We start from the raw sequence: 23,213 nt of genomic DNA on the forward strand, positions 1-23,213 counted from the left end.
ACTGCCTGCCTCTGCTTGCTGTGTCCCTTATCTCCAGAGCCTGGCCATGAGCACCCCCACCCGCAAAGGCCCAGCCCCCCAGCCCTGCTCCTGCTGCTGAGGCTGCCACAGAAGTGCAGCAGGAGCCCTGGGTGACCCAGAACCTCCTCCCAGCCATTCTATAAAGAGCAGCAGGATCACCCCAGTATGGGAAGTGGGTGAAAAGATCATTCCTAAGTTTTTTTAGGGGTACTGGGGATTGAACCAGGGGCGCTTAAGCACTGAGCCACATTCTCAGCCACATCCCCAACCCTTATGTTTTATTTTGAGATGAGTTCTCACTAAGTTGCCGAAGCTGGCCTCTAACTTGCGATCTCTGGCCTCAGCCTTCCAAGTAGCTAGGGTTACAGGTGGGCACCACTGCACCCAGCCCTCTAAATGGCCACTTTGACTTCAAAATTATCTTTCTCAGATTATCTGGAGTTAATGCTGAGCTGAGCTGCTTTGGAAGCAGCTTCTGTGTATGCTGTGAGCTGGGGAGCACACCCCCCTTTGGGGACAGTCCTTTCCCACAGCAGGAGGGCTAGTGGGACTGATCACAGGGCAGGCTGTTTCCCACACCTGCCAGGCCTGTCCCCAGGAAGCCAGCCTGTGCAGGGCAGTCGCACCGTGACAAGGCTGCTGGCTGGTCAGGCCTTCGGGCCAGGGTGGGAAGCACTGGGCTACCTCCTCCTGGGGGTGGGGGAGTAGCCCTGATACAGATGACATTTGCCAGGTGGTCCTGGCAGGCAGTGTGACCTGTGCCTTGAAGGAACAGAGGGCTGGGGACCTGGGCGGGGGTGGGGGCGGTCCCCAGGAGGAAAGCCAGCCTGCTACTGATAATTGCTCCTGGGGAGGGGCCCAGGAGGAGGACGCGGCTAGGGAAAGTCTGTAAAACACGTTGGACTCAGAGGGGCCTGCCCCGGCTGTGGTGGTGCAGGTCCTTCCTGGCATCTCCCCGCACCTCCTTATCTGTGACTGCCGAGGACACCCACCTTGGAGGGGCAACACACTGCCAGGACCGTCCCATCCACCTGTGGCTGGAGTCTCCCTGTCCCTTCCCCAGCTATGGGAGCCCAGGGAGCCGTGTCCTCCCTGCTGGAGACGGTTCCCGGAGCATCTGACTTTGTGTATCGATCCCCGTTTGTCGTGAGAGCAGGAGGTGTTGCCCCTTCTTTCCTGAGGAGCTGCCTTGTGTCCCTGCCTCCCCCAGGGCCTGGGTCTGTCTGGGAAGTGAGGAGCACAGGGAGCCAGCCCACAGCCGAAGCCCCGCCTGCCCAAGCCCATCCTCCATCCCGCTGCCTAGGGTGCGGGGTTCTGGGCCGATGCAGGAGGGGCAGCTGTGCAAGCAAGATGGTCACACGGCGGGACGACTGGAGGGGTGTCATGGGAGGCTGGTGATGTAGATGAGCATGTTTTTAGATTCCCTTTGGTTTGTGGAGCCCCCTTAATGCCTTTTACACAAGACACAGAGAAGAAAGGGCAGGTGGGAGCAAGGGAAGGGGTCAGTGCAGGCCAGGTGGAGGGCCCATGTGGCCAGCTGAGTCAGGACAGGGACCGCGCTCCTCACCTTGGCGTTGGCCTCCAGGTAATTGTAGAGCACATTGATGGAGATGGTGAGGTCCCCGTTGTTGAAGGGGTATGACCGGTTCCAGCCTTGGGCACCAAACTTGCGCCTCTCGGCCACCACAGCATGGAAGTAGCACAGGGCAAAGAGGATGCACTTGAACTCGATCTCTTTGGTGCACATCTCCATGGTGTCCTGGGCGGTGGGGGGGGGGGGAACAGAATGACATGGTCTGTGTCCCCTGTTAACAAGAGGAAGCAGAAGGGGATGGTTGCATACAGACACCCCCTAGCGGGGACAGAGCCCGTCTTTGCGGCTGCCGAGGAGCAGAGGGGCGCGGGTGGAGAGGACAAGGCCGTTGGCCCATCAGCTCAGGGAAAGCACAGGCGGGGTCTCCTTTCCCTCTGACCTTTCAGAAACGCACTTTTGTTGCTTTTAAGTGATTATTACAAGTCAAACTGACCCTGCTCTCTATAAGTAAGCCGCGGGCTCAGACCACTGTTTTGACCAAGCATGAACCAGGCACGAGCCTGTGGTCCCACTGGACGGTGACAGAACTGGGCATCCCTGTCTTCTGTCACCACCCTCACATGTGGTGGTACGGGTGCCACACCTGCATGGCTAGTTGTGAGCAGGCGTGCACAGCATGTCTCACCTGAAGACCGCACGGGCTGCCAGGGGGCATTAGCTGTTCTGCATGGGGGCCTGAGCTGGCGGGAGGTGAAGTCCCCCAGGGCAGGGCCTCCTGTGCCAACACCCCAGGGTGTCACCCTGAGACCAATACAGTGAAGGTGAGGTGCTAGGGCAAAGCAGACCAGAGCCCGGTTTCCAGCAGCTCCGGCTGCTGCGGCTCACAGCACTTTCTGGATGGCAGCCCTGAGCTCCTCACGACTCGCAGCTGCAGCTCTCCGGCCTGCTGCCGGGGCTTTCCGCAGCGCTTAGCACACTGGAGTCCCACTTCTGGGGCACATCCATGCCCCTAGCCAGACTCTGCTCACTGGCCACATGGGTTGTGCCCTACGCATCACCCATCCCCACACCTGCAACGTGCCAGGCACATGGCGATGGCTGCTTAGATGACTCTCAATTCCCCGTGTTCTTTACACTTTGACGATGCTGTTTCCTTTAACTGTAGGCCGGGAACTATTAGTGGGTGGCTCAGATATTTTCATAGAACTTTTTTTTTTAAAATTTTTTTTAGACATATGGGCCTTTATTTTTTTCATTTGTTTATATGTGGTGCTGGGAAATGAACCCAGTGCCTCACACATGCTAGGCAAGTGTTCTACCACTGAGCCACAGCCCCAGTCCTCTAGAACTCTTTATGTGTTTATTTTGGTACTGGCAATTGCGTCCTGAGGCACTCTACCACTATGCTACTTCCCAGTCATTTTATTTATTTAGAGACAGGGTCTTGCTAAGTTGCTGAGGCTGGCCTCAAACTTTTAATCCTCCTGCCTCAGCCTCCTGAGCTGCTGGGATTACAGGCGTGCACCACTGCACCCAGCATAAGTGTCTTAAATTTGGAAGTGGTCCATTCTGGCACAGTGTCCTCCATAGGCACGCCATCTTCATTAGGTGTTACAGGAAAATACAGGGTCTCAAAACCTCCGACGGATGGGAGATGAGTACATGGCAGAGCACGTGATGTGTAGAGGGGAGACACAGACTCCAGAGATCGGCTGCAGCAGCAACCCAGTGGACAGTGGTGGGAGGCTGCAGAGGAGGTGGGGAGGGGATGGTGCCAAAGCCATCAGCTCCATCAGTCCACTAGCAGTTGGCCTTTGGCTCTGGAGGGCAGGAGCAGGGGTCAGGGAAGTGCTGGGCCCCCAGACGCCGACTGACCATCCATTGGCCTCCTCTCCTAGGGCCCCGTGAGGAGGCATTCCCTGTGCCCACGCTTGCTGCTGCTGGCTGCTGGCTGCAGGCCTGGGTTAACTCTGGGCCGCTGTCTGTGAAGGTGCGAGTGACCGTGGTACCTGGTCCTTTTTAATTTTGCACAGCCTTCCAGGAGCACACCATGACACGTGTGCGCGTGTGTGTGCGTGTGTGCGCACCTGTGTGTGTACAGTGTGTGAGGCCGCGTGCACCATCCTCCCTACCTGGTTGAAGAGGTCCAGGGCCTTGTGCAGGTTGGCGTACATGCCCGTGGGCGGCTCGTTGGTGATCTTGATGGCGTTTTCCAGGATGCCCTGGGGGATGATGTGGGCTTCGGGGCTGGGCGCAGGCTCCGCGCTGATGAACACCCGGTAGTCCTCGTGGCTGCCCGTGCTATAGCGCTCCACCTTCTTATCCAGGGTGCTCAGCCACCGAGCCACCAGGTGGATGTTCTGCAGTCAAGGCCAGGATAGGCCACTTGGCTGTGTCCCCGGGCACAGGCAGGCTCCCTGATGGCATCCTCACACACCGGGGGCTCCCCCACCCCATCTACCCTGAGCAGGTGCCGGGCATGTGGGGGTGGTTCTAGCAATTCTTAGGCTCAGCTATTTCAAACTTCCAACCTGTGCCGAGTCCCCTGCAGCCTTCCCGGCACAAGGCGGAGATTTCACAGTCCCCAGTCCTCTTGGAGCTAGGAGGGGTCCCGGAGGGGCTCCAGGACAAGGCGGGGTGGCCAAATTGTGGAGAGCACACACTGGGTGTGTGGCCTTTGCTATCTGCCCAAGCAAGGGGCCAGGGGATGAGGGTGCCTTTGTTGACTGTTGGTTTTTCAAATAACGTGTCTCACAGGGGCAGCTGGTACAAACCCCAGTGTCTGCCCCCGTCGGGAGGGCTCCCACTTCACCTCTGCAGTCTGGCCCCCGTGCTCCCACTGACTCCAGCAGAGCTGACCCTGGCTGTACCCCTCCTTAAGGAGTCACGGGATGCCCACCCATGAGTGCAGGGTCGTCCTGGGCACAACCTCGGGCCCCCCTGCGCTGCCTTGGTGAGGCCTCCTCACCTGCAGGATGACCCAGTGCCCGTTCTCTGCAGCTACGTCCAGAGCATTCTCAGCCACCACCTCTTGTCCCTGCCCCAGGGACACATTATGGAGTTTCCCATTGTCTATGGTAAATCCCAATTTTTTTCCTAAAGAAAGGAAAAACAGGAAAAGCATAGCGATGAGTCAGTGGAGAGGCTCAGGCTCCGGGTCCACAGCCGGGAATTCCACGCTCCCACCTTGTTTATCATGGGAAATGCTCTTCGCGCACATCTGACAGGCTCCACGTCTAGAGAGCATGTTTGGTCTGCTCCCCGGTTGTGCAACCCCCTACCTGGTCCAGCATTTCACCCCCAGGAGCCCGCCGCCCACCAAGCAGCCAGCCCCCCACCCCACCCCAATCTGCTTTCTGTCCCTGTGGACTGTCCTATCTGGGACATTGTGTATAAACGGGATCAGGCAGTTGGAGGCTTTGGGCCTGGCTTTCCACTGAGCGCAGTGCTGTCAAGCCCGCCCACCCCCTGGCGTGTCCTTCCACGGCAGAGCAGTATTCCACCGCGTGGATACGCCACTCGTGTTTAGCTGACCATCCAGCAATGGATTTTCTACCTCTCGGTTATCATACTTGTCTGGATGTGGGTTTGGGGGGTTTGGGTGTGTGCCCAGCAGTGGATGGGCCGGGTCAATTGGTGGTCATCAAGGAGCAGCCGTTTGGCGCGGCAGTGGCTGCATTGCCTCAGGCCCCCACCGCGATGCCCAAGGGCCCGTCTCTCCCATCCCTGCCAACCATCCTGATGGCCGAGGGGCGGAGGCTCCCTGGTGACTGAGGACTTCACTGGCCCTCTGCGCTTACCCAGGGACTCCACGTCTTTCAGGGGGTCCACGCCTGGGGAGAGGATGAAGAAGATGGGAGTGGAGGGGCTGCTCTCCTCGTAGGACTTGGAGAACTCCACGCTCCGGCCTTCCACGAACTTGCTGCCCATCTTCTCCTCCACGAAGTTCCTGAGGGCAGCAGGCAGCGTCAGACCCAAGGCGGGAGCTCACTCTGGACCAAGGGCCAGATTCTGGGCTGGGCTGTGGCCCTGAGAGGGGCCATTTCTTGGGCTTCCTTCAGCAGAGAGGCCTCTGGTGGGAAACCAAAGCCCTTACGGGCACGTCTCTCCGTGTGATTTGCTTTCCTCGGGGTTTATTTGTCAAGGTGCCCTTTGTTCTGGGGGCTGGTGACCAGCTCTCCCCTCGAGCAGGGCCAGCAGGTACAGAGAGATGCAGCCCGTTTTTGAAAGCACACGGGGTGGGAGTTTGAGAGAGAAGGAAGTTGAGATCAGTGGTGTTGGTGAGCGTGAAGGACCAGGAGACAGGGAAAACCAGAGAAAATGAAGGCAAGGTGGCAGAACCCCTGTGCCTCGTCACCAAACCCCGGCTCTTTCCCATCGCCCAGCAAGTCTGGGAGGGATCCAGGCCTCCATAGCCCTCCTATGGGAAGTCTAGTGTCCAGGGATCCTCTGAGTTCAGTCGCAGGGCATGAGCTGACTGCATTCTGGAGGAATCTTCTGACTGAGGTTGGTAGGGTTCTAATGTCCAGCCCCCCTGAGACCTTGCTCCTGCGGCAATCGAGGCCTGGTGCTCCAGGATCTGGGAAGACCTGCGATGGGTCCCGTCCTAGCCCCGCCCAGCTGCTCCAGCTCCGTCCTCCTGCCGTCCAGCTCTCTGGGGCACCTGCTCTGGCCTTAGCTAGGTTCTGCAGTTTCCTGACCAATGCTGACTAAAGAGGGGCTATTCCCCCAATTCTGCCAGCCCAGGCCGGGGGAATGGACACTGTGATCCCGGCCCAAGGGCCTTCCAGAGGGTGCTAAGCTCTGTGCCTGGGTGGGGGTGGACCGAGACCACCGTAGCTGGTTCCTCAGTCAGGACAAGCGGTCCTTCTGTATGGACGATGCTGATGAAGGGCGGACACTTGGAATCCAGTTGGCACTCAAGCATGCCAAGCTATCCCAGGCCAGGGGCATTCCTGCCCCACACGGGGGTCTTTCCCAAACTGTGGAGTGCAGGCCCCTCTCTGCTCTGGCTGACAGCAGCATGTGTTCCATCCCCCCCACCTTGTTCCCCACCACTCCTGGCCCCTCTCCTCTTTGTGGAAAACAAAGCAAAACATGAAGTCTTGGATAATCACAGAGGGTGGGTGAGTCAGGCCACTGCTTTGTCAGAGGGGAATTCTGTTAGGGACGTAGGTGTCTTTTGGGAAATCTCCTGGCATTCAGGCTGCTAGGGAAGATGGGAAGGCCAGGAGCGGACCAAGCCGCCTGCTCCGAGCAGGCCCCGGCTCCCTCCCCAGCCTCCTCTTTCAACAGCCCTTCTCCTCCCCCCAAGGGTTCAGCTCCAGACAAGTCCTCCAGGTCAGCCATTCACTTGCAAATGACTGAAACCTACATCATCAAGGACTGACTTCAGTGTGGCAGGGGCCACAGGTGTGGTCCCTCGTCACAAGGCTGAGGCAGGAGGAGGGCAAGTTAGGGACCAGCCTGGGCCACCTAGCCAGACCCTGTCTCAAAACAAAAAGTCAAGAGGGCTGGGGGCGGGGCTCAGAGGTGGGGCAGCCCTGGGGTCAGTGCCCAGGACCAAGCCAATAGCAGACACCCCAGCCAGGAAACAGGCTGGACGGCAGGCCCCCGACACTCACTTGACGGCGTAGGTCATGCGGTCAGGCCGCATGCACCTCACCATGCACAGCTTCTGCAGCGCCGTCTTGTTCTTCCACTCCTTGGGGAAGACCTCCTTCTCCGGGGTCTCCGACTCCACCAGCTTCTTCCACCGCTTGGCGGACCCTTCGATGTCGTTGTCCAGGTTTTTGAACTCATCCATCTCTGAGAGGGCCTAGGCAGACCAGTGGTGGGGGTGACTGCCCACCCGGCCGCCCTGGGTCATCCCTCCGTTCACTGAGGAGCAGCTGTGGCCTTGGGAGGAGCGGGCGGCTCTGGGGAAAGAATGACTTGAAACCAGGGGCTGGAGGGTCTCGGGCAGCGTGTCTGGGCCTCGGAGGAGCAGCCTTAGCTTGGAGCTTTTGGGGTGTGGGGGAGGGTCCCCGCCCTAGAAGACCTGGGGCCTGTCCTGCCTCGCTGGGTGGGCCCCTCTCTGCTGGCTCCAGGTGGGCCTGCAAGGACCTAGTGGATGTCATACCCAAACAGGAGTACAGAGCTTTCTAGGCCCCGGTGGCCGCCCCTCTGCTCTCCCCCTCCTTCTCTGGTCCCCAACTTCCCTCAGTGCCTGGCGGCTCGGCCCCACACACCCGCAGCACGGGGCAGAGGGCTCCACACGGAGCTCGGGCGGAGACCAACCTTGATCCCGCCCCAGCCCTGGTGCTGCAGGAAGTCCACCGGCGAGAGCACCCCGGCCTTGAAGGGGAACCGCAGCAGGAAGTCCAGCTCCACTGGGTTCAGCTCTCTCTTCATGGATAAGACCTGAGGGCACGCGAGGGCACACCTGAGTGGGGCCGGCACACGGAGGCGTTCCCCAGGCCAGGTCAGCAGAGCTCCCAGGGTCTTGCCCCTCGGGTGGGGGCCAAACCTGAGTTTTTCAAACTGCGGTGAAATTCACACGACACGAAGGTGTCATGCTAAGGAGTGTCATTCAGTGGCGCTTACTACCTTTTCAGTGTTGCACTGCCAACGTCACCCCCTAATCCAGAGCCTTCCATCACCCACAAAGGAAGGCCCTCCCCTCCCTCCCCAGCCCCCGGAGAGCCGGCTACTGTCTCTCTTTGGATTGGCTTCTGGACGCTTCCTGCAGGTGGGCCCATCATGGTTCTTTCCTGCCTGCCTTCTTAGCCTGTTCTGAGGCTCCTTCCTGTGTGGGTAGTATCGGGATGGAACCCCGGGCCTTGTGCGAGCTCGGCAGGTGCCGGACCACGAGCCACCCCCGAGCCCAGCTTCATTCCTTCCCTGTGTTGGAGGGCTCCCGCTGTCCCGCCGGTGGACGTGGGGCTTGTTGGCCATGGGCAGTCGTGGCCACTTGGCTCAGTGACAAGCCTGACCATGAGAGCTTACAAGAATCTGTTCGGACACCCGATTTTCATCCTTCTGGGTGCATGCCCCGGAGTGCAATTTGGGGCTCTCTTCTCTGCTACCTCATGCCAGCTCCCGGGCCTCCAGCAGGCTTGGTCATGGCACCCTGTCTCAGCTGGACAGCACGGGGCTAGGGTCACAGCTTCCAGTCAGGTGACAAAGGGCCCCTTTCTCTCCCCAAGTCAGACTTTCTTTTGGTTGAACAAAGGCTCCTGGGGCCTGAAGCCAATGCTTCCCCGCCTAGAAAGTGACACAGCCCTGAGGGGCCCTCTCCCTGAGGACGGCACAGCTGGAGAGGCTCAGAGCAAACCTGGGGTTCCAGGCGCAGGATGAAAGAGGTCTGCTGGACCCACCTGGAGTTTGGTTTGACAGCTGGTTTGCCCTGTGCCGCAGCTGTCCGTGAAGCTGTGTTTCCGACCAGTGACAAGAGGATCACAGAGGGGCCTTGATCCCCAGGGCACCGGTGAGGAGCTGGGGCTGATGGGAGGGGACTGGGCCACCAGGGCGGAGTGAAGAGACACACTGTGCCGAGGGCGTGCATTCCCTCTAGCTCTCCAATGTGGCAAGAAGGCCGGGCCAGAGGCAGCATCTTGATCTTGAACATCCCAGCCTCCAGGACCACAATAAATACTTTCTGCTGTCTCAGGCATTCTGTTATAGCAGCACGGGCTGACTAAGACTTCTCATTTTAGTCTGAGTCGTACTGTGTTGCCAACCTGGTCTTCCACTCCTGGGCTCAAGCGATCCTCCTGCATTGGCCTCTCAAGTATCTGGGCCACAGGCATGTGCCACCACGCCCAGCTAAGACAGGCCATTTGACCAATATTTTAAAAAAAAACAAACTTTTTAAAAGTATTTCAGCAGGACTGACTGTACATGCAGAGTACAAACATTCCTTCTTATAAGTCATACATTTAACTTATTGAGAAATGTCCCCTACCGACTGCGCAAAGCCCAGGTGGCGCTATCTACTCAGCACCACTTAAATGTAACAAAATGACATTTCTCTATAAAGTTACCTTGTATCGATTTCCCCCTGAGCATCTCCTATTAGAACACAGGGGCTACTTCCTTGAGGTCCACTAAATAGAGCCCCACATGTCAGGCTTGGACTCACCAGGTGCCCCAGGACCTGCATTTCTAACAAGCTCCTTGGAAGGGAGTTGCCTGTTACCGTCTGAGGTGTCCCCAAAGAATGCTCAGAGGTGGGACGACTGGACCGTGAGAGCTGCAGCCTGATCAGTCCCTAGCTGGAATGGACAGATGGGGTGGTAACTGCGGGCAGGGGGGTGTGTGGCTTGGGGAGGGGGTCACTGGGGTCATGCCCTGGGAGGGGGCATCTGCCCTGGCCCTCCCCTCTCTCTGCTTCCTCGCTGTCCTTCTACATCATGTCCCGCCTTGCTCTGGGCCCAGAGCAATGGACTCGGCCCACCGTAGACTCAGTCTCTGGAACCATGAGCCAAAGTGAACTTTTCGTCCCCTCAGTAATTTATTTATTGTAGTACTGGGGGATGGAGCCTGGGGTGCTTAACCACTCAGCCACATCCCCATTCCTTTTTTTTTTTTTTTAATATTTATTTTTTAGTTCTCGGCGGACACAACATCTTTGTTGGTATGTGGTGCTGAGCATCGAACCCGGGCCGCATGCATGCCAGGCGAGCGCGCTACCGCTTGAGCCACATCCCCAGCCCCCCATTCCTTTTTTATAATTTTATTTAGAGACGGGGTCTTGCTAAGTTGCTGAGGCTGGCCTTGAACTCCCAATCCTCTTGCCTCAGCCTCCTGAGCTCTTGGGATTACAGGCGAACACGACTCTCCCCTGCCTGGTTATCCTAAGTTATTCCTTTTTTTTTTTTTTTTTGGTACCAGGGATTGAACTCAGGGGCACTTGACCCCTGAGCCACATCCCCAGGCATTTTTTATATTTCATTTAGAGAGAGCGTCTCACTGAGTTGCTTAGCACCTCACTTTTTTGCTGAAGCTGGCTTTGAACTCATGATCCTCCCGCTTCAGCCGCTGGGATGACAGGTGTGCGCCACTGTGCCTGGCTTTCCCCTCAATTATTCGTGACGGGTATTTTGGTCACCACGACTCAGAGCTAGCTCACACAGTGCCTACGGGGCCAGTCCACAGACCACACTAAGCAGCAAGGCTGGACGTTACCTGAAATGTCACTTGTGCCAGAAAAATGAGCTTGTCTCGCTCAAAGAGCCCGCGGGCCGTGTACATGTAGACGGAGTAGGTGATCTCGTCTGTCAGGTTGATCACGCGCTGCTTCACCTCGTCGGCCGGGGGTGTCTTTTGGATCGCCTTCTCGAACACCACATTGAAGGCCTGGGGGCCACAGAGGCTCGCGGAGCTGGACTCTGGCCCTCCCACCCCTGTGGTGGCCTCTGGTTTGTTCTGATTGGGGCGCTGGGGTGCAGGGACCCACATAGACCTCCCTGGGGTGCTGGCGCTGGACTGACCCTGCCCTGGCTCCCCCTATCCCCAGGGGCATCCTGCACCTGGTCTGCCCCGTGGGTGCACTGTCCCCAGTGCCCTAGGCCCTGCCCTGGAGCCCCACCCTGGAGCCTGAGCAGCTGAGCGGCCGACCTTGAGCGAGAACTGGTAGATGGGGTCGATCTTGTTGAGGTCATTCAGGATGAAGTAGAGCAGGGAGGCTCGCTCGGCCGCCGGGCGGTAGTTCTCTCTCGCCTCGTTGATTTTGCTTTCTGTGATTTTTGCCTCTTGAACCTCAACACCGACAGGAGGGGCTTGGATGAGACCAGCAGATGGACAAGCCACAAGGAGCCACAAGCCACAGCAGGTGCTCCACCCTCTCCAAAGCCCCCTGCTCCCTCGGATGTCCCCATCCCCTGCAGCAGACAGCAGGGTGCTGGGTGCCCTGGTGCTCTTACCCAACCTCCTGGTTCTCCAGGGCTGCAGGGGAGGGCTCCCTACCTTCTCCTCGATCTCGCTTGCTGTGTGTTTGGTCGTCTCCAGGTTCTCCACCAAGGCCGTGTCTCCCAGAAAGTTCCCGGACGCAGCGGAGAGCCGGGCCAGCAGGGAGTCCTCCAGCTCCTTCAGGACGATCTTGAACTCATTCTGGGATTTGGTGAGGTTGGCCTGCAGGAGGAACAGAGACCCGGCAGCAACCCAGTTAGGGCCTGGCCTCACCCCTGCTGGCCCAGTGACTGCCCCAGCCTGGCCACGACCACTGCCCAGCAAGAGGAATGGCAGCAGGCCTGCAGGGAGGCCGATGGAAGTGGGGTCCCCTGAGTGGTGGAGGCCCAAGGCCTCCTCTTCTGGAGACCATGGGGTGGAACAGGGAGATGGGGGCAGGACACCTCTGAGCTGTGTGTGGCTACACAGAGCTGGGGAGAGGCCAGGGCAGGAGGGCAGCCCTGAGCCTCAGAGCCAGCCAGGGACATCTGTGACACCCGCTCCTCAGGGAAGTGCTCCACCAATCGACAACTAAGTGTAGGAGCCAAGTGAGGAGATGCCATGGTGGGAGGGTGGACGCTACTGGACGAGAAGGCACAGTCCAGTATTTTGGGTAGCTTTGGAGAGAAGCAAAGAGACACTTGGGAACCCAAGTGTCTTTTTTTGAAGTTGGGAACCCAACTTCAAAGTCCTGCCCCCCCCCCCAGCTCCTGGCCCATCTCCATGCTGCTGTGTGTGACCAGCCATCGGGACTGTTACCTTGAGCTGCTCAAGATCTGGGCGCTCTTTGGCCACCACAGCGGCCAAGAGTTGGTCCTCGAGTCCGTCCCTGGTGACGAGGAAGTTGATGAGGGTGCACTGGGCCTGCATCTCTGGCTTGTAGTGAGGGTTGAAGTACTTGGTGTGTAGGATCAGGCGGAAGTTGGGGTGATACTCCACTTCCTTGTCACCGATCTTGATGAACCTGGCGGGGAGTGGAGGCAAGGGTCAACCCAGCGATGGGGACCCAGCTCAGATGGCCTTTCATACTTGCCCAGAGTTGTGCCCAGGCCAGCTGCTGCCCGAGCGCCCCCCTCTGGTTGCTGGAAAAGTGCTACAGCCCTGCTTGGCCTGGAACATGGCCTTCCGGACACCTCTGTCCTTGCTCAGTGCCTGACGCACCCCTGGCTGCTCACGGGGCGACCCTGAGCCTTGGCAGAAACACTCAGGCCCAGTTCAGAACACCAGTGCACCCGGCCAGCCCCCTGAGGGGCAGCGGTGCGGGAGCCCCAGGGCTGCTGACCCACTGTGGGGGGGCTTCCCTCTGGCCCCGTCTTTGCTCCCCCTCTTGCTGATGGAGCTCATTTGGCTCCCTGCCCACCTGCATCGTACCAGGCCCTTCTCCGAGCCTTAGGCCCCAGCCTGTGGGCCTGCCCCCTCTGAGTTCTGCCTACACTCCGGTGTCAACGGGTAGCTTCTGCCAGCCCTGACATGGCACACGTACAGTTGAGTTACTTGTTTGACACTATAAGGAGTAGCACAAGCTCAACGCATCAGCCGGTGAGTGGGCAGATGGAACCTGAGAGATCCACAGAACAGAATATCATTCAGCCACAAAAAGGAACGGGGTACTGATATGTGCGACAACATGGAAGAACTTGAAAACACAGTGCTGAGTGAACAGAACCAGATCCGAAAAGAGCAGCATGCACGGTTCTGTTTCCCTGGAGTGTCCACACGGGCAAATCCAGAGACAGGAAGCAGATCAGTGGTTCCTCAGGGCTTGGGAGGCAGGGGACCTGGAGAGACGCCCTGTGGGTATGGCATCTCCTTTTAGGGCACAGCACTGTGGAGCTAGACAGAGGTGATGTCTGCACAAAACAGCGAGGGTATTAAAGGCCACCGCATTGCACGCTTTACTAGGTCAGATTCTCCAGAGCTCCTAAAGAGGGAAGGCATTCTCCAGGTTTGCAAAATGCGTAAGAAAAGAAAGAAGAAAATGCCACTGTTAAAGGGCCCCGTCTGGAGGGCCTCTCTAGTACCTGGGGTGCAGACTGTCCTCCCTGGACCGCTGCTCTTTCCAGCCTCCCCAGGCACTGGGCCTCCTTCACACCGGGCGGCGTCTGTGCAAGCCCCTGTCCACCCCAGGGCAGTCTGTGCCTCCCATGGGATGTTCCCCCAGTTAAACCTCAGGAGGGACACAACTTACTTTCCCTTTTTAATCGTGTTCCTGCCCAACAAAGGGTCCAGCACAGGGTCCACGGTCTCGCCAATGTTCTCGATGAGCAAGGTGTCCCCTTCTGAAATGGCCTGCTCAATGATGTCCAGGTAGCTACGGGCACAGCACAGAGGCATGTCAATGCAGAGGGGCCTGTGAGGGGGCAGCTGCAGTCCCTGAGAGGTGGCCCTGGGGGAGGGGTGCCCTGGAGGCAGCCGAGGAGCCAGCCGCAGTCTCCTCCTCCCAGCAGCTAACTGGTCCTTCCCTGGGAGGAGCTGGAGGCCGGGGAGCGGAGGGGAAGGGGCTGCTTAAGGCTGCTGCAGGACCAACGCTGCCTGTCCCTGCCCCTCGCTGCCGAGCACATAGGAGGGTGGACAGGGCACTCATCAGCAGCCGACAGTTACAGCCACCGACTCTCATCTGGGACAGGAACATAAACCACGAGATGAGAAATGACCAGCCTGACACCTCCTCCCCGCAGGGGCAGCAGTAGTGGGCAAGAGGAAGGGGCCCGCGGTTTTCGCTGCTGGAGCTTTTTCCTGGCACTGGACACCAGGGCCTGTGTATCTGCATCCATGAAGGTACCCCTGTGCATGTGACAAACACGTCCGGCCGGGCTCTCGGCTCTCGGCCACACACCTCTTCTGCCCCAGGCGGATGGCTTTCAGCATGCTCCCGTATTTGGTCTTGATCCACTTGATCCCCTGAAGCTGGGCGTCCACAATCAGGGGCCAGCGCTCCGTGTTGCACAGGATGGTGGCATTCTCGGTGGACATGCGGTCGCTGGGAAGGCCCTGGTTGTTCCAGGTGGCCACATCTGCGTCATCTGTCAGCAGACTCAGGGGGTCCAGGCTTTCCGTGATCGGGATGGGGACCTGTGAGGGCGGGGGAATGTGCCCTGTGACTCACTGGACAGTGTGCTCCGTGGTTAGACGCTAGTTGCGCCGGGCCAGCTGGAGGAGATGGCCCTGGTGTCACCCTGAAGGAGCAGCTTGGCCCCACGGCCAGAAGTGACATCACCATGTCGAAACCCTGAAGGGCCGAGCCTCCGCCGGGAAGTGAGGTGCAGTGTGGCTGCGTCTGCCCGGGGCCTCCCCAGTTCCCCGAGTCACGGATGTGGCTGTGTTTACCTTCAAACTGTTTATGAAAGGGATCCAAAACTTCTCCATCAGCTCATTTCGGTATTTCTTGGTGAAGTAGCCCACGTAGGAGACGAAGGCAGAGATCAGCAGGACGTCCCCACACAGGGTGATCCCTTGGCTCTTGAAGTTCTCCACTGATTCAGCCCAGCGGACATTTTCAGACGCTAATCCACCGACCAGCCTGGAGTGGGGTGTGAGAGCGGGTTGGGCAGGGCTGCCAGCTGGCACTCAGTGCTGTCCGTCTCCAACCCCTCGAGCCCTCACCAGGAACAGGGCTCCACCGTGAGATTGCGTTGGAGAAGCTAAAAACAGACCCTGGGGTGTGGTGTCCCCCCGGCACCGTGCCCTGGCCTGTCTATGCTGATGCCACTGGACCGTTTCACCCCCTCTTGGTTCATGGATGGTGAAGTCTGGGCAGGGACTTTGTGGCTACAGGACCATGTGGCATTCAGAGGGCACCTGGCCCTGCGAGATGGGAGACTCAGCACACGCATCACCTTGCAGGCCACCAGCTTGAGGACGGTCCCCGAGCCTTGAGGGCGCCTGTGTGCCTGCCGCTGTGGCCCCTGTGTTCCCAGCCAGGTTGCCTGGTTGAGCAGGCTGAGGTCTGTTGGTGGCATCCTCTGGCAACCCTCACTTCTCAGGGACCCAGAGCAGAGGTCGGTCAGACCCCACGGGGGCAGTGTCTGTACTACCCTGGGGGCTCCCAGTCACGCTGACCCTGGGCAGTCACTGGCCACTGGGCAGAACACAATTAAGAGCCTGGCTCTAAAGGTGACCACGGAGGCGCGGGCACTCAAGCTCCCAAGCCACTCTGCCCGCCATGGCCCCTGAGAGCCCCGGGTGGTGACTGAGTGCGGCAGGCGAGGCAGGGCCCACGGGGGACAACACACGTGGGGGCTCAAGGCTCAAGGTGGACGTTTCAGATGTTGTGGGCTAAATGACCTATGATCAGGGTTAGTGTCACATGCTTCTTTGTGCTTTCCTGATGAGGCTGCTGGAGCCTTAATGTGACGGATGTGGGCCACATTTGCTTCCTAGTGGGCCGCTCTGCCCTGGAGCCCCAACCCCTGAAGCTGGCTGGGCAGGGCCCTGGAAGCTGGCCCACCTGTAATGAGTGACCTGTAATGACGTCAGCCAGCCCCCCTCCCCCGCCCCACAGGGTCTGCTTCTGCAGATACAATCAACCTCGGATGGAAAATGTTTGGGAAAAAAATAGTGTAGGCACCCAGCACGGGCAGCGTAGGCACCGAGCACGGGCAGCGTAGGCACCCAGCACGGGCAGCGCAGGCACCCAGCACGGGCAGCGTAGGCACCCAGCACGGGCAGCGTAGGCACCCAGCATGGGCAGCGTAGGCACCCAGCACGCGCAGACTCTTTTCTTGTCACTAGTCCCTGAACATACAACACAGTAACCACCTCTGGCTCTGGTACCCTTGGGGTGACCTAGAGAGGGCCTCAACTCTGTGGGAGGACGTGTGTAGGTTATGTGCTGCACCCGCAGACGTGGGTGTCCATGGGGAGAACCACGGACCCGTTAGTCCCCTGAGGACCGTGAGGGAGCATGCTGCCCCAGAGCGAGCCCCCGTGGACACAGTGTCCAGGCAGCTCTGCCAAAGGTCCAGTTTCCTCAAGGTTGCAGAGGGAAGGGGGTCGGCGGGCCGGCAAGCCTCCGCCAAAGTTCAGAAAGTCACAACATTTCCTCCCTCCAAGGCCTCTGAGGGCTGGTCCCTTCTGGGGGACCCAAGGGACAGGTGGGGTGTCCCTGGGAGCAGCCGCTACCTGTTAGCCAGTGAGATCACTCTGTTGGTGGCGTCAGCCTCCTGCTGACACTGGATTTTCTCCGCAGTTGCTTTCTCGAATGCTGACGTCAGGTTGCTCAAGTTGGCGTTGAGTTCCTGCCAAAACAGGTGGAGAGCTCCTGGGACAGACAGGAGGACCACCCCCCAGGGCAAGGGCTGGCTGGAGCCCCCCAGAGCACGCGGCCCTGGCTTGCACCGGTCCCGCATCCTGCTCCCAGGCCTTGCCGCCCATCTGAAGCAGGTGCGTTTCCTGCATGCTGGGGAGGGAGCCCAGGCCTGGCACACACCAGGCACCGCTTTACCCCGAGCTGCACCCCAGTCCCGAAACAGGGCCTGACGGACCGCGTGGGCAGGCGGCGTGGGGCCTCATGGGCCCACGGGGCGCTCACCGCGATCTTGTTTTTGATCCGGGTCAGCTTATCCTGCGCCTCAGCCAGCTCCGCGTTGGCCTCCTCCAGGGCCTGCCTCTTGGGCGCCACGTCACAGTAGACCTCGTAGAAGCGCACGATGTTGATGCACCAGGAGCACAGGCCCGCGGCCGCCGTGGACTTGGAGCGGATGAACTCGGGGTCGAAGGTGGGGTTGCCTTGGTAGGGTCTGTGGGAGCAGAGGTTGCTGGGCGCTGGGCGGGGCTGGCCGGGTAGGCCCCATGCCTGCTTCCCAACCCTGGTTCTGCAGCGCGGCCACCCTAGCTGTGTGGGGCAGGGGCGCGGGACGGCCACAGGAGGGGGCATTGGGTTTTTTTTTTTTTGTTCCTTAGTGATTACAGAGAAAAATATGACATCGGATCTGGCCTCTGAAGTAGCTTTTGGGGTGGAGAATGGAGAGAGGTGACTTGAGTCCCATATTCTAGGTGGAAAGGAAACTAGAGTGTCTCAGGTGTCACAGAGCCGATGTCATCCTAATTCTTCAACTGCCCCCACAGGTAAGAATCCTGGGGTTCTGCGAGGACCTGCTGTGTTCACCTCATTTTTCTTTCTTTTTTTTTGATACTGGGGATTGAAACCAGGGGTACTTAACCACTAAGCCACATCCCCAGTCCTCTTTATTTTTTGAGACAGGGTCTCACTAAGTTGTTGAGGCTGGCCTTGAACTTGCGATCCTCCTTCCCCAGCCTCCCAAGGGGCTGGAATTACAGGAGTGTGCCACTGTGCCTGGCTGTTTTTCCTTCTTACACTTTAAACTATTTCAGACTGACCCAAGGGTTTACAGCAGCTCAACACCATCCCTCACCAGTGGGGACTGGGAAACACTGGGGTCCCTTGGGGTCATGGTGGCCTCTGAGGGGGCCCCTGGACCAGGAACATGGGGCATGGGGGGTAGAAAACCAGCCGGAGTGCTGACATAATGGGGCAACTTGTGAGTCTACTGTCTGGAATGATGGGTATAAAGTGGGGCCCCAGGGCTGGGGCTGGGGTCAGTGGTAGAGCGCTTGCGTTGCATGTGGAAGACACTGGGTTTGATCCTCAGCACCACATGAAAATAAATAAAATATTTATAATTCTAAAATATTATAAATACATAAGTAAAGTAGGGTCCCCAGGTCCTTGCGCCACCTGAGGGAGGCCACTGAGCCTGTGGGGGCCTCCCTCCTGACATGGGCTCAATAGGGGACAGTGGAAGGAAAGAGAGACACAGGGCACAGCCCCTGCAAGTGACCACTCATGTGCACGTGCACCTGTGTGCACCTTAGGCAGGTGTGTCTGTGCGTGAGTGTGTATGCACATGTGTGCATGGGTAATAGGCTTCTCGGGCAGGGACGGGCCTCTGTGGGGCCTGGCAGCCAGTCCCAGGGTCAGGCTGGGCCGTGGATTTCCTGCTGAGAGCTCATCAGCCATGTGCTCTGGCCCCGGAGCTGAATGGGGAGGGAGCTGCCTCCATCTGCCCCAGCTTCCTCAGGTGAGGGAGACAGGGTGGTGGGGTTCCCAAGGAGCCTGGGCCACGCTACACCCCAGGACCCCTAACCCTCAGGGGTGGCCTCATCTGCCCAGAGGTCACCTGAGTCTTTGGGTTTTCCCCGCTCAGCTCACCCCAAGACCCCACCCCCAGATAAGCACATGCCTAGGGGCTGCTGTGCTAGGGCTCGTCTGTCCCCAGGGGGCTGGTCTGGGTCAGGGGCTGGTCTCCCAGGAAGTGGTCTCCCAGGGGCTCATCTCCCTCTCAGGGGTTGGTCTGTCCCCTGGGGCTGCTCTGTCCCCCAGAGGCTGGCCTCCCTCCCAGGGGCTGGTCTCCGAGGGGCCGTCCCCGGGGGGGGGGGGGGGGGTGGTGGTGGTGGCTTCAGCTAGGTGAGGAGGAGCTGCAGGGATCTGGGACTCACTTAAACGCCTTCAGGCAGGCCTCGGGGATGTGCTCCTTGTCGAACTTCTTGAGGGAGTCCAGGAACGTGTCCACTTTGCCCATCATGATCTTCGCTGCCTTCCAGCTCTTGTCCTTGGGGATCTTGCCTCCAGGTGCGGTCAGAATCATGACGGCAGCCGTGACGTTGACCACAGCGTCCGGGGGGGACCCAAAGGACTTCAGCTCTGTCAGGTTGTTCTGCAGGGGACCCATGGGCACGGGCATCGCCACTCAGCTCGGGGCCAAGGTGTCTCCTGCAGTCCCCTCACCCCCGCTTCCTTTCCGCTCCCTCCCATACCTTGTTCAGAGTGTCCAGGGCCTCCTGTGCGGCCAGCAGGGCTGGCTCCGCCTTCGCCAGGTCCGTCTCACAAGCCTTCTGTTTCTCGGTGACATTCTAGGAAAAATCAGTGGTGGTCCTGCAGGGTCTGCTCCCGCGGGGGGACCCACCCTGCCTGGCTTGGAGGTCTCGGGACCACAGTGTGATCCCCTAGGACGGCCCCCTCGGAAAGTAGGGCCTCCTCGTCCGGGCCTGAGTTTGTTCACGTGGGCATGTGTCTACATTTGATCTCTGGGTCAGCAGGGACCCTCTGACCTTCAGATGCCCACTAGAGACCAGAGGAGCTGGAGAGAGCAGGCGGTGAGGTCTGTGTCCTGTCCTGGGTCTCAGCCAGGCCACCTGCTAGTTTGCGACCTGGGGCAGGTGACTGGCCACCCCGAAGCCTCAGTTTCCTGTCTGCCTAATAGGTTTGTGGTGGAGCTATTGACATGAGAAAGGGGCCGAGCTCCTGGCTGCCCTGCCTGGCCTCCTCCCGGCCGGGGAAGCAGCCTGTCCTCCAGGGTGGACCTGCCGAGGGAGCAGCCTCTGCCACGTGGAGGGAGTGGCCGCTGCTGGAAGACTATGGGAAACCCCTGCCCAGACCCGACCCTGACGACACAAAGGCGTATGGGGAGGGCCACAGCCACAGTGCAGGACCCCGGGGCCATGAGGGTCTCTGCTGGAGACCCCTCAAGCCATAGAGTGGTCCTTGCCCCAGCTGCTGCCAGGCCAGGGACGCCCCAGGCTCCGGGGTCTTTTCCACATCTTCAAGGAGCACAGGTCTGAGTACCAGGCTCCAGGGGACGCCCCCCGGGAGAGCTGGCTGGGGCCAGTGGCCTCCGTCTCTCTCAGGCACCTGGCAATGCCTCCAAGGGGGCCTGGCCTGGCTTCGAGGATCTCTAAAAGCCCTCCTCTGGGCCAGCTGCCCCTGGCAGAGCTGCCCCCTGCTGTCCCCTGCATGGGAAGCTCTTTCCTTGGCCAGGTCTCAAGGCTTTCCGAGTCTGTGGTGCGGTCTGGCCCCCGGGAGCCCCCGCTGCCCTGCGGCGCCCACCTTGTTGATGATCTCCACCTTGACCTCCTCCTCGTCCGCGATGGCTTTCTCTTTGCTGACCTTCTCGGTCTCCACGCCGACCACCTGGATCAGCTTGTCTGCGTTCTCATTCTTCAGCTTGAGCTCAGCCTCCTGAATCGCCAGCGTGGCCTTCAAGTCGTCCACCTGGGGAAGGAGAGACCGGGGACGGCGAGCTGGGGCTGGGCCCACACGCTGCCCTGCGTGGATGGGCATGGGCGGCAGCCACGGGGCCTGCACAGCAGTGGGTTGGTGGCTTCCGCCTCCCAGGGACTCGTGGGAAGTCTCAGTTCACCAGTCGTGCCCGCGGTGTCACAGGGTCAGAGGCGCGAGGCACCCCTGCTTCTCCAGGCACAGCCGAGGCGACTGGGGAAAAATGTCCCCTAGGTCATGGTGTGGAGGGGCTGTGGGCGAAGGGCCCGGGTGCATTTTCCCTGGTCATGCTGGCCTTGAGACCCAGCCTCCTGGGCCACAGGGTGGGCAGCTTTGTGGTGGGCCAGGCGCCCACCGCGAGACCTCTGCAGCCTGTGCTCTCTGCTGGACCACACGTCTGTCCCTGGTCTCGGTCCTGCAGCACTTAGCCTGGGTGGGACTTTCCCCGGGTCGCCCGAGGCCCGCTGCCCACCTGGGAGGCTGTGCTCTGCAGCTTCATGAGGCCATTCTCCAGCCGCTCGATCTTGGCCACCAGCTCCAGCCTCTTCCTGGCCAGCAGGTTCTGGTAGAGTTTGATCTGCTCCAGGAAGGTTTTGGGCGTGGTGTAGTTGTAGCGCCTCTCGGTCGCCAGGTACACCTTGGACATCTCGTTGACCGTGGTGTGCACGTAGGACATGAAGAGGCTGATGGAGGTCTTCACTTCCCGCTGTGGGGAGGAGGGGACAGGCTGGCATCCCCGGGCCCCATCCACATGTCCCCACTCCTGCTGGGTCCCTAGCCTTGCTCTGAGGGCCCAGGGAAGAGGGACAGCTGCTGGCCACGGCAGATCAGCCAGGTGGGGCTTCCTGAACTCAGGTCCTGGGGGCTGCTAGAGGCCACTCCTTGCTCCTAGGGGGCCACATCTTGGCGACTGGAGACCTGAACCTGTGCCCTCCCCGCCTCACCGAAATGCCCTCCGTTTCCTCCAGGAAGCGAGCGCTGACGGACACCAGGGCATCTTCCGGCCACTCGTGGAACCAGTTGATGGCCGTGCAGTTGACCACGGCAGGGAATTTTCTTGCTCGAATACGCAGGATGGAGCCCACGGGGGAGAAGCACAGGATCACCTAGACGTGGGACACAGGCCGTGGCTCACTGGGGTGGCAGTGCCACGGCTGTCCTGTCATCTCCCAGCGAGCTCCTCTGGAAAGCGCCGTGGTCAGCAGGCCTCGGTGTGCACAGGCCTGGGGAGCACGTCCTGGTTCTGGGTTTGCATGGTGACTGGGCACCACACTGAGAAGCACTCAGCAGACGTCACGGCACTCACTAGCAACGTGAGGGTGGGGGCAACCCTGACCCCTCCCTGAGCACCTCCTCCTTCTGAAGGAAAGGCTGGACCAGGAAGGGCCAGGGAGTGGCCTCCACGTTGAAGAGTGAGGACTGTGAACTGGAGGCCCGATCCCTCCTGGGTCTGTCAGAGATACAGAGCTCCTGCAGGCCCCGAAGGACAGTGGCCTTTCCCAGACAAGATGAGGACTCCGGGGGCCCCAGCTGGGGAAGGGGCCGTCCCCCTCATCCTCTTTCCTTTCTCTCAGGGGTGAGGAGGTTGGTTCTCTGGGCGTGCCACTGAACAGAGCTGGCTACATGCTCCTCTGACTTCCCGGCTCTCCCTGAGGGGAGGGTGCTCCTGGCCCTAGGACTGGCAGGCCTGGTCAGGAAGCCCGCCCGGAGCCTGCAGCACCTCGGGGACTCTGGCCCACAGCAGCCTCCGCTGCCGGAGGGGACCCAGAGGGGAGCTGGAGAACCTGGCTCTGTTGCACCAAGCAGGGGAGAAGGACCACCAGCAGATGGTGCAGGCTGTGGGTGGACACTCCGCCGCGGCCACTCTGAGTTCCCAGGCAGGGGAAGCAAAGGCCCCTCTCGGTCTACGGCCCTCCCCTCGCGGTGTTGAAGGCCGGGGCGCGCTTCTCTACGTGGAGATGAAATACTTCCTCTGTCCGGGGTGTCTCTGCCAGCCCCCAGGAAATGAATCTCCAGCTGCAGTTCATTAGGCTGTCCCCTCCCTGCCACCTGCACATGGCTAACAGCTTCCCGTGACCTGGGGAACAAGGACTCACCCTGGAGGGGACAGGGAGCGGGCGGCTCCTGGCCGAGGCGGGTCCTACCTTGAGCTGCTTGCGCACTTTCTCAATGAAGAACTTCCAGCACGCCTCCCGCGTGTCCATCATGCCCAGGGACTTCACTTGCGGTCGCATGGAGGAGATGATGTTCTCCACTTCATCATCCGCAAACAGCCCGGGGATCTCCCCAGAAGCCAGCAGGTCGTTGATCAGCACCAGGAACTGCTCCTCGGCCACCTGGGAGTCCGTCATCAGGAACACGGAGGGCACGTTCTTCACAGCAGCCTTTATGTACTGGGCGGCCAGGTCCATCTGGGCCAGACGAGGACGTGTTGGGAGACCTTGACCGGCTGGGCTAGAAGCACCTCCAGAGCCACCCAGAGCTGGACACCCTCCAGAGCCACCCAGAGCTGGACACCTCCAGAGCCACCCAGAGCGTCCTGGGAAGGTGCAGGGCTCTGGAGGGACCCCTAAATCCATGACAGGAACACAGCCTGCTACTGGGACGGCCAGGTGCCCATCCACGGGCAGGGGACACACACTGCATGGTCCTTGGCAAGGAAGGACATTCTGAGACCTGTGACAATACAGTGAATCCCTAGGAGGTCACGCC

At 59.9% G+C, this 23,213-nt stretch overlaps 1 protein-coding gene and 1 long non-coding RNA gene across 4 annotated transcripts in view; one reads left to right on the plus strand and one right to left on the minus strand.

The window, feature by feature from the left end:
• DNAH17 (dynein axonemal heavy chain 17) overlaps positions 1 to 23,213 on the minus strand; it is a gene marked incomplete at its 5' end in the record, with an annotated part of 102,851 nt that overhangs the window by 6,129 nt on the left and 73,509 nt on the right. Inside the window, 21 exons of the mRNA XM_081270948.1 lie at positions 1,589 to 1,780; positions 3,688 to 3,915; positions 4,524 to 4,651; positions 5,356 to 5,504; positions 7,180 to 7,373; positions 7,835 to 7,957; positions 10,724 to 10,894; positions 11,156 to 11,296; positions 11,504 to 11,668; positions 12,245 to 12,449; positions 13,674 to 13,796; positions 14,322 to 14,557; positions 14,813 to 15,005; positions 16,607 to 16,722; positions 17,016 to 17,223; positions 18,944 to 19,161; positions 19,262 to 19,357; positions 20,331 to 20,495; positions 20,974 to 21,207; positions 21,446 to 21,607; positions 22,646 to 22,912. Coding sequence (XP_081127074.1) covers positions 1,589 to 1,780; positions 3,688 to 3,915; positions 4,524 to 4,651; positions 5,356 to 5,504; positions 7,180 to 7,373; positions 7,835 to 7,957; positions 10,724 to 10,894; positions 11,156 to 11,296; positions 11,504 to 11,668; positions 12,245 to 12,449; positions 13,674 to 13,796; positions 14,322 to 14,557; positions 14,813 to 15,005; positions 16,607 to 16,722; positions 17,016 to 17,223; positions 18,944 to 19,161; positions 19,262 to 19,357; positions 20,331 to 20,495; positions 20,974 to 21,207; positions 21,446 to 21,607; positions 22,646 to 22,912 — 3,714 coding nt within the window. The remainder of the gene's footprint in view (positions 1 to 1,588; positions 1,781 to 3,687; positions 3,916 to 4,523; positions 4,652 to 5,355; positions 5,505 to 7,179; positions 7,374 to 7,834; positions 7,958 to 10,723; positions 10,895 to 11,155; positions 11,297 to 11,503; positions 11,669 to 12,244; positions 12,450 to 13,673; positions 13,797 to 14,321; positions 14,558 to 14,812; positions 15,006 to 16,606; positions 16,723 to 17,015; positions 17,224 to 18,943; positions 19,162 to 19,261; positions 19,358 to 20,330; positions 20,496 to 20,973; positions 21,208 to 21,445; positions 21,608 to 22,645; positions 22,913 to 23,213) is intronic.
• LOC308635983 overlaps positions 16,686 to 23,213 on the plus strand; it is a 59,777-nt gene continuing 53,249 nt past the window's right edge. The window contains exons 1-4 of one of the 3 annotated variants that reach the window (XR_014019316.1): positions 16,686 to 16,867; positions 17,043 to 17,202; positions 17,387 to 17,551; positions 21,470 to 21,602. This is a non-coding gene — a long non-coding RNA (uncharacterized lncRNA). Of the gene's footprint in view, positions 16,868 to 17,042; positions 17,203 to 17,386; positions 17,552 to 21,469; positions 21,603 to 23,213 lie in introns of those variants that run through there. The other 2 variants (XR_014019317.1, XR_014019315.1) reach the window with 2 other exon arrangements.

Source organism: Spermophilus citellus, assembly GCF_964194105.1.
Source record: "Spermophilus citellus genome assembly, chromosome: 17".
Lineage (NCBI taxonomy): Eukaryota > Metazoa > Chordata > Mammalia > Rodentia > Sciuridae > Spermophilus > Spermophilus citellus.